Below are 14,971 nucleotides of genomic sequence, written 5' to 3' on the forward strand. Positions count from 1 at the left end.
AAACAATTTGAAGGAATATTTTGAACTTTGGATAGATGAATTGAAATATAACTGAATTACCGATATTACCATCGTTATTTGTCAATTGGTGTTTTTTCCATAAATATTCATAATTTAATTCACTCTCTGATATCTAGTTTTATGAACACAAGGTAACTTGGAATATCACTATGTGTAATCGAAAACTTATTGAAACAGCATTTACACATAGTATTTAAAGTTGGCAAAAGTGGTTCGACACTATGGTAACGTACCCTTAAACTTAAAAAATAATAAAAACATAATAAAGAGAAACATAATGTAATACAAATCATAATAAAAGATACACATTTTTTATATAGTATACAGTTATATGAATAAAAAAATGAAAAACTCTTGTCTGAATTCAGAAATTTACTTGTAAGTTCTGAATGTTTGTGTAAATTACGTTATAAAATTGTGGAGATTTACAAATTTCTTAATTTTGCCCAAATAGAAAGTAATCTCCACCAGCCGATAGAAGCTCAATTGATACAGGATAATAATCTTTCTAAATTCTTTTTTTTTGCTCCTTTAAACGGGAACGTAGATGAGTTATTTTTGTGTTGATGCCACAAACACCCCACTAGCTCGATGTGAATATGGCCTAATGCAGTGATTAATGTAAAGTGATAACGTACTCGTTCTAATTCTATTTTTGAAACAAGTCACAACTTTTAGGAATTATGGTCCTCAATGCTCTTCAACTTCGTACTTTATTTAGCCTTTTAAATTTTTGGGGATTCGAGCGTCACTGATGAGTCTTTTGTAGACGAAACGCGCGTCTGGCGTATATACTAAATTTTGTCCTGGTATCTATGATGAGTTTATTCACAAAAGTATGATACACAGAATCTTGAAAATAAGACGACTTTATATGGTCTTTATAAATTAAACTAACAACATTTTAATAGTATATTTAAGCCTTCGGTTATTGTCTACTCTTTGTTGGGTTGTTGTCTCTTTGAAACATTCCCCATTTCCATTGTTAATTTTATTAAGTCATTTAATTTAAAAGTTTACAGTTGTAAGTTCCTTTTAAGTAAATCTTTGATGTTCACATTTTTGTTAATGGTAAATGATAAGGTTTTGAATAAAACAAATACAGTGGATGAGACATTTTTGTTTGGCAGGAACCAAGTGAACATGGCCTGTATAAATCAACAAAGTGGTATAAGATTTAACAATGAATATGAATACAATTATACATATAATGGTACAATAAGGGTCTGACTATTATCTTTTTAATCTCACCGAATAAACTTAATATTTATATTATAATCACTGCCATATATGATTATCTAAATATAGACATTGACATTTTACTGATTAACGTATAGTCACAAGTTGAGACAGTTATATCAGTGCAACATAGAAAGATACATGAAACATACCAAAAACATACAATCCTATATTGTGTTTTAAGACAGAACATTGGTTAGGAAGAAGGTTAGTCTTTGTAAACATCTAACCACGCCACATTTTTCATGTGCCTATCCCAAAACTGAACCGTGTAATTTATTTGTTTTCACTCGTTCCTTCTGCTATACTTGTATTTCGTGTATTGTGTTGACTTAAATCAGGGTGATTCTCTTATGAGAAATGTTCCCTATGTTCACATTTATACCAATAACTTGATCAGTATGATGTTTGCTTAATCATTTGGAACTCACGCTCTCATTTTTAACGGGGTGCAAGTTGCTCAGTCTTTGGTTTTCTTTGTTGTGGGTTTTACCTTTTGTTCGTCTTTTGATCTCTCTAGTTTTCAGTCATTGCGTTGTCGTCGAATTATGAGTTTTGCATTTCTATTTGGTATCGTCCGCCTATCTTTGACATATTAAATCTTCTAATGCGATATATATTGCAAATTGTTAAAGGTCACATGTTGATTTTTTGGATGCTAACTTGTTTTCCCTCGGTGTAAGGATTATAACTATGTTATTGTTTATAAACTATTTTAGGGTGTACAAATTGATGTAAATATATTATAGAAATTTAAAATAGTCGAAGAAAAACTCAGAGAGCCTCGCAATTCAGTTTTTTATTAAGGTAATATAAATACATGTTATATAATTTCCGACAATGAACTAGCAATCCATTTGTTTACAGTATGTGTTGATTTTGTCATCGATAATTCACATTGGACTATGGTATCTCTGTATGATATTACTTATATATCGATATGTTTATTTAATATAAATAGACCTTTGTACAGTTGATAAGCAGATGATTTATTTAGTTGTTCATTAACCAGTAAAGATGTGGTTGTTACTGTTACTAGCTGTTTCCGTTGTTCATGGATTTCTGCTTGATTCACCAAAGCCCGGAACTGGACAAACTGGAACAGCCAAGCAGTACCTGACAGTGTCAGAATTTTACGATGAAAAAAAGTTGCTTCAACAAGAAACGGAACAGAACTTACAAAAATATGTACAGCTTCGTCATGATATGGACAAAAGCCTTGCTCTTTTAACATCACAATTACAACTAAGATTCGAAGCTCTTGAACGTAGTCTACGAGAAGACGGACAATTAAATGAAACAAAACAGGATCTTATTCTCTTGGAACAAAAGTATACAGCACTCGAGCAGAATAACATTGCATTACTGACCAGTTTCGAACAATTAAAGCGTGAAAAAAGTTTGCTTCAAGACAAATATAACTCAGTCGATAAGGAGTTAATTGTTTTAAAAAACAAAACACGAGCATACGAAGGACTAGCTAAAAACATTGATTCGCACTGTCACATGAACACTGCAAAGTTAGAAATATTGAAGAATACTACTGACCAATGAAGTAAAAATATGACTGACTTGAAACATCTACAAAACATTAGGCCGTTGCTTGACATGTCATCTCTACAAAAGTCTGTGCAATCATTAGCCACTACAACCCATTTTCTAAGCATGAAAGAGCAAGCTCGGAGTCAGGATTTTCTTGCCTTGTATAATATGACAGTGGATTTAAAAGGCAAATCGACTGACCTTGAAAACAATATGAATAGAAGATTTATTGAACTTATGAATAATCAATCGAATATATTATCCTCTTTTGAAAGCAATATACTCTCTCAATTGAATACCATTCAGACCACGGTTTACATGAAATTTTCTAGTATTGGAACAATGATTGGTGACATCAAAATGCAGGGAAACGAGTCTTTTCATTTGCTACAGCAACAGATCGAAAGTAATGCTGAACAAGGTGAGTTGATTAAAAGTCACTACTTTGAATAATGGTATTTCTCGGCACGTGACATTACATTATACATTATAATTATTTGTTTGCATGTTTTGATTATCCTCACGTTCGTATGTGAAGTTTTCATTCAGAGAAATAAGGGGAATATACATGATATACTTATGAAAATTAGAATATGTACGGAATCTTTGTTACATGAGCAACACGACGGATGCCACATGTGGAGCGCGATCTGCTTATCTTTCCTGAGCACACGTAGTGTTTGGTAGGGATCGTGTTGTTAAGTCTTAAGTTTTCTTTGTTGTGTCTTGTTTACTGCAATTGTCTTTTTTTCTTTTTTCGCCATGGCGTTGTCAGTTTATTTTCGATCTACGAGTTCGAATGTCCCTCTAGTATCTTTTGCTCTTTTTTGTAAATGTTATCACAGTTAGATAAAACCAGCAATCTTTCAATTCTATGTTATCTGTAAACCAAAATGATTTATATCATTATTTGTCAAAATAACAGCAACAAATGTTGAAACTTTATATGTAATCTACAATCCGGTTGTTCACCTTTATACCTTTTGAAGAATGTAATTCCTTATTTTCACATGACAGGGATCACTGCGCTACGGCGTAGAAATCCATATTTTACCCATATTTTGAAGCTTGTAAAATCAAAAGTTGGTAATTATTAATATGTGGCCGGGTTAATACAATTTTTGCATGTTGTGTCACTTTACGTTATATTCATGACTGAAAAAGTGTGTTATTTCTATGTTGTAACTTCAGTTTACAAACTTTAATAATAAACTATCGGTACTAGACATAAAATACATATTCCTTGTTATTTTCATAAAAGGCAAGAGCATTTTCAAATTATTTCAAAAATGCCTTTTGCAAAAAATAAATACGGTCTGTTTAGGTTTCTATAATTACTGAGTATTTATTTCTTCAACATGTTCAAGATGAAGTCAAAGTTTAGTCACTGTCATATTCACAACAACACAAAATGTGGAAATTTTTTTAAAGATTTTTACCGCTGGACAAAAATTCAAGATAAGTGACAGTCAAATGGGAAATGGAATGCGGAAAGGGATGTTTCTGAGATGAAACTTGAATGACTGGCGATCCACATTACGTCCAACTGCTTTGTTAGATCTTTTATTCATAATGTTTCACACTGAAAGATACAGCATAATTTTGGTCCACCCGTCTTTTTTTTTGGACTATCGGCTATATTATATGTTGTTCATATCTCAGACATGGTATATACAGTGACATTCCCGGCTTAGAGTTTATATCTCCTGAGCCAAAGGCGAACGGAATATAACCCTTTAACCGTGAATGTCACAGTATTGCCATGTCTAAGACCTGCATTTCGCATATATTACGGATTACCCATGTCTTACTTGTTTTTACAGTGCAGATAGACCTATTTGCATTACACAATGCAGCATATATATTCATTACATGTTTATTGTTTCTTAATATTTTTAGAAATCCATTTAAATGCACCTTTGTTATCTTGAGATTTTTTTCCGTTAAGAAAATGTTTTCAATAAAGTTTATAAATTTCATGTTTTTGTTTGTATGACCGGTGAGTGTATTTTACAACACATATATTGAAAACCCCAACCTGTTGAAACATGAAGTTGATGTGAAACTAATTTTTCGTGTATGTAATAATTTGTAACAACACTTTTAACATTGGGTTTAAGAATTTAAAGTATAATTTGCGTTATTTTTTATTAAAAATGTATTATTGAATGCACGTCATTATTTTTCCTCATTCATCCTCTGACATTTCTTAGTTTTCTATACAGCTTTAGCTTTAGTATGTCAAATACTAATCAGTGTTGTGATGAAGTTTTTGAGGTTCCAACAATTAGGGATAAAACGTCATAAATACCCTGGCATGGCAGTTTCCTGAATTTATACTGTTATCTCTGCGTTGGTATCCAATCACAAGTTATGTACGCATATGATAAATCATTAAATATATTTCAGTTGTGATGACAGCCTCTTATCCAAGAAGTGAAGTAGTAAGCAGTGGTTCTGTCTTGAAGTTTGTTGTTGATCAATCCAGCGTTGGAATAAGCAACTTGTCGACCTTAAAAAACACTGGAAAGTTTGTATGCGAGAAAAGTGGAATATATATGGTTTCAGTGTCGATTATGTCCTATACTAGTGGTGCTAGGTTCTACATATATCTTAATGGAAAGGTCATATCATCAACGTACATTGGCGCTCACAGCGCGGGTTGGTGGCACACTGGCACCGTTGTTATAGCTAGACAACTCCAAATCGATGACAGCTTGTGGGTACAAACGAGTGTTTTACAGATCAACAATGGACTTGACTCAAGTTTTACAATTGTAAAAGTAAAATGACATAGTTTAAACATGATTTTGTATTTGTTTGACGTTTACACTACATGTTAAAGTGATGATTTAATAACTGCAAAACCAATATAATTCATCACAAATTGCCTGTATAAAAAGAATTAATATAAGTCAAGTGACATCGGAATAAACAGTATATATCTATATGTATATATGTAATTGTTTTAGATATCTGTATTACATTTAAGGTCTGGACATTGGAAAAGGTATATTTGTATGTCCCAAATATAAACAGATAATTGGCAGAGAGAAATCAAGTTTAACGAAGGCCAAGTTTCAAATTCAAGACAGTTATCTCCATTCTAATCACACTTTTCAAGATTAGAACGGCCCACTCCCTGTTGACGAGACGTCATATGATCGTAGAAAAATTAACTATTTCATTCTGAATATGATTGTTAGCAAATCATACATTAAATTTGAACTTTGATTATTTGATTTGGAATAAAAAAGATATCAGATGTGTAATGTACATTGTATATTAATGTTATGTAAATGATACTTTACATAGTTATTAATAAGATTGATAAGATAACAACTCGGATAATGATATATATAGTTTTGATCCCTAACATCACTGAAGAGACATTTATTGTCGAAATCCGGATCTTGTGTACAAACAAAATAATGACACCTCGTGTTTGTGGCATAACATCTTGGCCACAAATTTATTGTTTTCTGTTTAGTATTAAATTCATATTAAGATCCATTTTGTTACATCTTGTGATCAATTTTATTCGGCAATCGCCAATGGTAATCAACAGGGTTAATGAACATCAGTTGTTCGACCTGTAAGTCAAATGCGTTTTGTTTAAATATACTTTTTCACTATTTTGTTCTTTTGGAAAATGTTGTTTGGGCTGTATTTAGACACTTCTACAACGAAATTTGATTTACATGCACACGTATAAAAATTGCAGTTTTTATCCAACGCAATCATAGGTTTGAACGTAGTTTTCAATTTAGATTTGTATATATATATATATACAACTCGTCTAAACATCAACCCAACAATGTTAGATCTGTAAATTTGCTTTCGCAAATTTTTTTGTTCTTCCCTCGCCGGGATTCGAACCCCTGCCACTGAGATATCGTGACACCAAATCGCCTGCACTATAGCCGTCCCGCTAGACCACACGACCACCTGGGCTTCACAAAAATAAAGCTTTCGGTGGTCGTGTGTTACCTTTCCTCGTCAGTTTTAATCTAGCGTCGTACTACAGTACATGGTATATAAGGCATGGAGATTTTATTGTTACAGATTAGCTCAATTATCTATAGTAAAGGATCCTACAAATAAATGCAAGATACTGTCACAGAAAATAATTATATTTATAAGTACGTCTGAGTCAGTGACAACTCTACAACAGATTTATTCATCGGATCACCAGCAATGATGGTGATACATGGCTGTGTACATTATGTATATACAACTCGTCTAAACATCAACCCAACAATGATGGATCTGTAAATTTGCTTTCGCAAATTTTTTTTGTTCTTCCCTCGCCGGTATTCGAACCCATGCTACTGAGATATCGTGACACCAAATCGACCACACGACCACCTGGGCTTCAGAAAAATAAAGCTTTCGGTGGCCGTGTTTTACCTTTCCTCGTCAGTTTTAATCTAGCGTCGTACTACAGTACATGCTATATAAGGCATGGAGATTTTATTGTTACAGATCAGCTCAATTATCTATAGTAAAGGATCCTAAAAATAAATACAAGATACAGTCACAGAAAATAATTATATTTATAAGTACGTCTGAGTCAGTGACAACTCTACAACAGATTTATCCATCGGATCACCAGCAATGATGGTGATACATGGCTGTGTACATTATGTATATACAACTCGTCTAAACATCAACCCATCAATGTTGACATGAATATAAATAATGTGGTCATTTTGTTTTATAAATTTCCTGTTTACAAAAGTTTAATTTTTTCGAAAAACTAAGGATTTTCTTATTCCAGGCATAGATTTCCTTAGCCGTATTTGGCACAACTTTTTGGAATTTTGGATCCTCAATGCTCTTCAACTTTGTAATTGTTTAGCATATAAATATTTTGATATGAGCGTCGCTGATGAGTCTTATGTAGACGAAACGCGCGTCTGGCGTACTAAATTATAATCCTGGTACATTTGATAACTAATTAGATCTGTTTTTAGTGTGGATAAAAAGACAACAAAATAATTAAGTCAGGAAATGAATTAAGAAATGCATGAAAGATGAATTGTAGCTGTAAGTATTTGCTATTTTTATTTTCAGTAGGAGACTATAATATTAAAACTTGCAAAACTAATTCATTCACAACAATCGAAAGAACCTTGAACATGTATGTTTGTACATACATTGGACAGGGGCAGTGGGGTCATCATTTGAAAGTGGTGAGTCTGTTGTTGAAGGTATTAGACATGATATCTTCTTCAGATCTTTATTGAATTGAGAACAAACTTTAAAAATTTTCATAATAAAAAAAAACCAACTAGTACATGTACAACAAAATTATAAGCAAAAGTAATTATTAAAGATAAGTAATTTGAAACTCCAACTCTTCTTGAACCCCCCTATAAAGCCCCTCAAAATTAAAAAATAAGTGCTGATCTGTCAGAACCCTCGTTACACTTTGTGTTTCATTAAAATATTCTCATCCCAATAAGCATGATATATTTGCTGCTGAAGTAAAACACTATGCACAAGTTTATCAGCAGCATAATATCATTAAATATAAAATATTCTGTATAATCATAATAAAATCACTGCGATATAGCATTTTTGAACTTAAATGCAGCATAAAGCAAATAACAATTAATCAATACATATTCTAATGCAACAACGTTTGTAACGTTCATTTTGATTGGATAACGTCACTTTCTTACATGGCATCAATTGACAATTGATGCTATGGGACGTACGCGCAAGCGCAGACGGCATATGACAGATTTTAAATACATGTTTTAACGTTATTTTCTGTCAGTTTCATTAGAATGGAGATAACAATATTGTATTTTAAGCTCCGACGGCATCAATTACTAACGCGTCGCCAGTAAACTTGATTTGCGACCATCAAATCCCCAATTGATGCCGTCGGAGCTTAAAATACAATACAGTTATCTCCTAAATAAAAAGTTTGAAAATATATTAAAACCACTTATGTATTTAATTTATATAGATTGTATTTTAAGTCAAACATCATGCACATATTTATGTCAATTATAACATTTATTTATTTTTTAATTCATTACATTTGCACTCTTACATTTTCTACCCTTGTTGTAAAATCTTTGGTTTTTTTTAAATTGCAAAATATTTATTTTTCCTTTTCAGATTTTCGCCACAGATGCATTGTACCATGAATGTTGATTTTGCTATAATGTTTACAGAACACCTATATATATATATGTCTGATGTTGAACAGTATATAAACAAATTAATGCATATCTCACAGTAAGTATTTGTTAAATGTTTTTTACTAGAAAATTCAGAATTCGGATAATAAATATTTGAAGTTGTCGTATGAGTGCCAATGAAACAACCAGTGGCTGATCCAGAAATTTTCATAAGTGGGGGCCCACTAACTGACCAAAGAGGGGCCCGCTCCAGTCATGCTTCAGTGATTCCCTATATAAGCAACCAATTTTTTTCCCAAAAAGGGCATCCCCCCTAAATCCACCTCGAACAACTCTTCATCCAAGTAACAATTTATGAAAGTAAACCATTATAGGTCAAGGTACAGCCTTTACCACGGCACCTTGGCTCATATCAAATAGCAAGCTGTAAAGGGCCCCAAAAATTACTAGAGTAAAACCATTAAATGGGAAAACCAACTGTCTTATCTATATAAAACCAGAAACACATATATGCACTACATAAACAGACCACAGATTAACCTTGTATAACACAACAAATAAATAAATTGGTTTTAAATAGATATATCTCTGTGATGCTTGATCAGATTATTGAATATAAGATCTGTTCTAATCTTTATGCAACCGCAAAAATTTATTGCAGTCAAATATTGGTATCACGTTGTTGTCATTCTTGTTGGAAGACTCTTTGTTTTCAGATAATAACCATAGTTTTAGTAAATGAATCTCTATGAATTTTAAACTCAAGATTGTGGGGTTATGGACCCAACAGTTTAGGAATTAAGTGCCTATAAAGGTGTCCAAGTAAGCATTTTCTAGTTCCCAGACAATAACTTGTATGTAAGTGTATGGATCTTTCTGAAATTATAACACAAGGTTCCATACCAAAATAAATGGGCAGGATTAATTTCAGGGGTTATGTGACTTATGTCCATAACTGTAAAGGAATTAAGAACTAAAAGGTAGAAACATAAGGGTTCTTGGTTAAATGTCAATTTTGACAATTTAAAAGCAGCTTAAGGGAGGTAATCCAAATATATTGGGGAAATTCAAACATAATATATAGGGGCCAAAATGTGTATAGATTGCTTATTTCTTTGCCAATTTCAATGATGTCTTATTCTTGAATTCTTTGCATTCTTAATTATGCTGAATGTAACTGTGAACAAAAGTTTTTGGATTTAGAGCCCCCTTTTAAAATTGGTCCACATGAGGTCTGAAGGATAAAAAAAATAAACTTTGTTTAATCTAAACAAAAATTGAATTATCCAGGTTCTTTGATATGTCTATTCTTACCATGTATTTAGATTTTTAATTTTGGGTCCCATTTTCAAATTGGTCTACATTAAGGTCCAAAGGGTCCCAAATATAACTTAGTTTGATTTTAACCAACAATTAATTCTTAGGATTAATTGATAAGCTGAATCTAAACAGGAATTTAGTTTTTTTTTTTTTGCCCAGTTTTCAAGTCGGTCCAAATGGAGCAAAATCAAACTTTGTTTGATTTCAACAAAAGTTGAACATATGGGGATCTTTGATATGCTTAATCTAACCATGTATTTTATAGATTTTAGATTTTTTGGGCCTATTATCAAGTTGGACCGCAGTGAGGTGAAAAGGATCCCAAATAAAACTGTGTTTGATTTCATCAAAAATAGAATTATTGGGGTTCTTCGATATGCTATCTGTGCTAGATTTTGAGTTTCTGGTCCCATTTTCTAATTAGTCTACATTACTAAAGTTCCAAAGGGTCTAAAATTAAATCTTGGTGTTTTTTGATATGCTGAATCTTAACATCTATTTAGATTTTTGATTATGGGCCCAGTTTTCAAGTTTTCCAAATTGGGGTCCAAAATTTAACTTGGGTTGATTTCAACAAAATTTGAATATTAGGGGTTCTTTGGTATACTTAATCTTACCATGTATTTAGATTTTTGATTTTTTTTTGCCCAGTTAAATATCAAACAGGTCCACATTGAGGTCAAAAGGGTCCAATATTAAACTTTGTTTGATTTCATCAAAAATGTTATTCTTGTTATTCTTTAATATTCTGAATCAATCCATGGCCATGTATTTAGATTTTGGATGATGGACCATAATATGTAAAACAAATATTTTGTAGTTCATCAGACCACATTATCAGACTATATTTATTCTGTGTCAGAAACCTTTACTGTGTCAACTGTTTGATCACAATCCATATTCAGAGCTGTATCAAGCTTGAATGTTGTGTTCATACTTGCCCAAACTGTTCAGAATTTGACCTCTGCTGTCGTATAAAGCTGTGCCCTTTGAAGCATCTGGTTTAATTAGTTTGTTATTTTTTTCAAATTGTTGTACATTAAGATTCAAAGGCTCCAAAATAACACTAAGCTTGATTTTTTGGTTCTTTTTTAAATTGGTCTACATTAAGGTCCAAAGGGTCCAAAATTTCACTATAGTTTGATTTTTGTTCTTTAGGTCCAATTTCACAGTGTTAATTTTTTTTTTTTTTTTTCATTCCAGTATTTTTACAAGATGACAAAGTCTATCAATTGCTGTCTTTGTAAGAAAAGATGCCAGCTAAATAACAGAAGACGCTGCTTCAGTGGTGTATTGAAGACATTCCTTACAGAAAAATTGCAGAGATGTGTCAAAGATACAGACAGGTTATGTGCATCTTGTACCGCAAAACTTTATAAACAAGTAAAAAACTGCAATAAAACAATTAGATCTCGCTCCATTGAGACAAACAATTCTTTGGAAAACAATGTGGAACATATTCTTGGAGCATGTGCAGCTAATGTTTTCACATCACCAAAGTCAATAAGGCTAGAAATTAAATCTGCACCAAAAACACACAGGTACTGCATTGTATGTAAGAAAGAAGGAAACACTAGGCATCGTCTGGTAACAATAACATCAGAAGCCAGAACTCAATCATTTATTGAAAAAGGAATTTTCATTAACCAAAAAAGTCGATGTTGTAAAATACATATGGAAAGCAGGTTTTTTAAAATACAAGCATTAGATGTTCTACAGTCATCAAAACAACATGAGTACTTCTCTCGTACTGACATAACAGGTCTCTTAAATGATTTAAGAACAATAATGAAAATGACATCTTCACGTTTAAATTTTGATATACCTGCACTTATGACGGAAGAAAATTATAATGACTTAACAGGACTGAGTAAGGAGCAGTTTTGTGATTTACTCGGATACATGTCAACTGTTAGGAGTTCTGGAGTAAGGTCAGTAAGGACTTGTCTGGGAGTATTTCTTACCAAACTCCGTGTCGGGTTGTCAAACAAAATTCTGGGAACAGTTTTTGGGTTGAAAACATCTCAGGTACAGAGAATTATACATGCAGCAAGAAGAACATTAATGGAAACCTTTGTTCCACATACACTAGGCTTTCAACATATAAGTCACGAAGATTTTGTAAAAAAGCATACAACACCAGTAGCTAAGCAACTATTCACGACAGATCCAAGACAAGCTGTGATCGTCCTGGACGGCACATACATTTTCATTCAAAAAAGTAGCGATTACCATTTTCAAAGAATGTCTTACAGTATGCACAAACACCGCCCATTGGTCAAACCCATGATTGTTGTAGGGACAGATGGCTATATTCTGTCAATCTTGGGGCCTTACTTTGCAGATGGTCACAATAACGATGCGTCCATAACTAAACATGCAATAACAAACAACTTAGAGAACATAACAGCATGGTTAAAAGATGATGATATCTGCATTGTAGATAGGGGTTTCAGGGATGCAGTTCAATACTTAGAGGATCAGGGGTATATGGTTAAGATGCCTGTTTGTATAGTAAAAGGAAAAAAACAGTTGACCACGAATGAAGCTAATCTAACGCGCTTGGTAACCAAATGTCGCTGGGTTGTTGAAAGCACGAATGCCAGATTAAAACAATTTCATTTTTTTGAAAAGGTGGTTCCAAATACAATGATATCCAGTATTGGTGATTTAGTAAAAATTACTGGTGGTATACTAAATAAATACAAACGACCCCTTGTCTCCAACCCTGAAAATGAAGAGGTAGCAAAGAAGATGCTTGACCGCTCAGTCTTAGAGAACAGTCTGCAAACTTATGTAGAAGAGAACAACCTGATAAGACGGAGAACAGTATACCTACCAATTAATGCTTCTGGCACAGTACTTGAAAATTTCCCAAAGCTGACAGAGGAAATGTTAAGGGATATCACATTAGGTATCTACCAGCTAAAACAGGCACCAGGATACACAAGGGAACATCTCTCTGAATCCGGAAATTATGAACTTTTACTTTGCAAAGATTCTGAAACTCTTCTGCAAGTAAAAATACAATCAAGACATTCCAAATCCACAATCCATACATTATGGATTGACTATAATGATCGATCAAGTGAGGTCACACAGAAGCCTGTAAATGGATGGTACTGCACATGCAAAGTTGGGGCTCGGATGGTGGGATGCTGTGCACATGTGGCAAGTGTGCTGTGGTATTTGGGACTAGAGCGGCACATGAAAAGTCTCAAGCCATCACGTTTATCAGGAAATACCTCCATTTCATATGCACATACTGGTACACTGTCAGATAATCACTCAACATCAGCTGCTGGTATTGAAGAGTAGACAATAGTTTCCTTATCAGTATAACCTCATGAACATTAATTAGTAAATAGATGAATTTTATTTGTTTTTATATATTTAATTGCTTGAAGTTCATATTGTCTGATAATTATCTGTTTATATATATTTATGATTTAGGACATCATAAAATCAATTAATTGCCTTTAAATTGTGAAATCCTAATATATAACAATCTAGTTAATATTACAAATGGTGAACAATTTAACCTGAATAATTAAATAGTAAATGCTATTTCTTATAAAATCAATTTGTAACAGGCAATTTGAATAGTAGATACAGGCAGCTAATGTTTTTTATTTAGTATATTTTCTTGAAAAACCAAAATACTTTTTTTAAATATGTCAAATGTAGGATTTATAAGAGCTTTAATATGGTTCAAAATTTTGAACTCATTCAGAATAGACATTTTTTTTCATCTAATAACTGCATCTATTCATTGCCTAGTATATTTTTCCATAAATCGTCCTGAGACAAATAGTTATAATATTTTTCTTTGGATTTGCACATATTTAGACAATATCTCTAGTCGCTACAAAAATTCAAAAAAAATCATTGGCTGGATTTATGACATTCCATTCAAAACAAAGTCTTTGTCACATAAGATTAAGTTTGATTTTGCTTGTTTACCATTAAGTAATTTTAATAATTTTGTTTGTTTATATTTGTGTGTAAGTGTGTATGTGTGTATGTTAATGATGTTCATTTACTTAGGAGAGGTAGTATTTTTTAATGCTTGAGTATGATTCAGTTGATCTTGTTTATTTTTTCATTCTGCAATGAAATACTATATATACAAAAAAAATCGACTTGAAATACATATTTTACATTGATGAAATTCTATTTGAAAGAGAGAAGGAAACAGAGAGAGTGAGAGCAAAAGATAAAAAGAGAGAAAATGTGTGTGTGTGTGTGAGCATGTTTATCTGCACTTATTTGATTAAATACATCTTTTTCAATGGTAATATTGGAAATAGAGATATTTACAAAAAAAGAAAGCAAAAAGAGATGTGTCATGTGTGTGTTTGTGCATGTAGTTCAAATCCCTTTAACTTACTAGTGAGATGTATAGACAGGAAGACAGACAGACAAACTCATTTCCCTGGTATTATAATATTTTATTTTATTGCATTTCAATAATAGTATGTATGAATAAAAGGATATTTGTTTTTTTAAAGATTTGGTTGTTTTCTTTAGTACCAAATTATAACTGCATGGTAAACAGATTTCATAGGATGACACAAAAAAATCTTCTTCTAAAAAAAATGTGTAATGGAAGAGAGGTAAAATACTACATTTTTAAATCAACAGAGTACGTGTTGTCAACTGGATACACAGAAAATGTGACCTTTTATTTA

General features: G+C 32.3%; 2 protein-coding genes across 2 annotated transcripts; both read left to right on the plus strand.

Moving 5' to 3' along the window:
• Positions 1-3,144: 3,144 nt before the first annotated feature.
• Positions 3,145-5,594, plus strand: LOC139484439 (uncharacterized). The gene is made up of 2 exons (XM_071268172.1): positions 3,145-3,223; positions 5,212-5,594. Exons 1-2 carry the CDS (start codon positions 3,145-3,147, stop codon positions 5,592-5,594), a joined length of 462 nt encoding a protein of 153 aa, XP_071124273.1.
• A 2,176-nt stretch (positions 5,595-7,770) lies between these two features.
• On the plus strand, positions 7,771-14,790 carry LOC139486441 (uncharacterized). Its single transcript, XM_071271319.1, has 3 exons — positions 7,771-7,851; positions 8,938-9,057; positions 11,484-14,790. Exon 3 carries the CDS (start codon positions 11,496-11,498, stop codon positions 13,596-13,598), a length of 2,103 nt encoding a protein of 700 aa, XP_071127420.1. The 5' UTR covers positions 7,771-7,851; positions 8,938-9,057; positions 11,484-11,495; the 3' UTR covers positions 13,599-14,790.
• The last annotated feature ends 181 nt before the right edge of the window (positions 14,791-14,971 follow it).

Source organism: Mytilus edulis, chromosome 8 (genome assembly GCF_963676685.1).
Source record: "Mytilus edulis chromosome 8, xbMytEdul2.2, whole genome shotgun sequence".
Taxonomy (NCBI): Eukaryota; Metazoa; Mollusca; class Bivalvia; order Mytilida; family Mytilidae; genus Mytilus; species Mytilus edulis.

What these genes read in the sequence shown, in the direction of transcription:
- LOC139484439 (XM_071268172.1), top strand. Translation starts at nt 3,145, where the DNA reads ATGATTGGTGACATCAAAATGCAGGGAAACGAGTCTTTTCATTTGCTA. An exon ending in CGAAAGTAATGCTGAACAAG is followed by an intron (nt 3,224 to 5,211) that starts GTGAGTTGATTA and finishes AATATATTTCAG; the next exon opens with TTGTGATGACAGCCTCTTAT.
- LOC139486441 (XM_071271319.1), top strand. Translation starts at nt 11,496, where the DNA reads ATGACAAAGTCTATCAATTGCTGTCTTTGTAAGAAAAGATGCCAGCTA.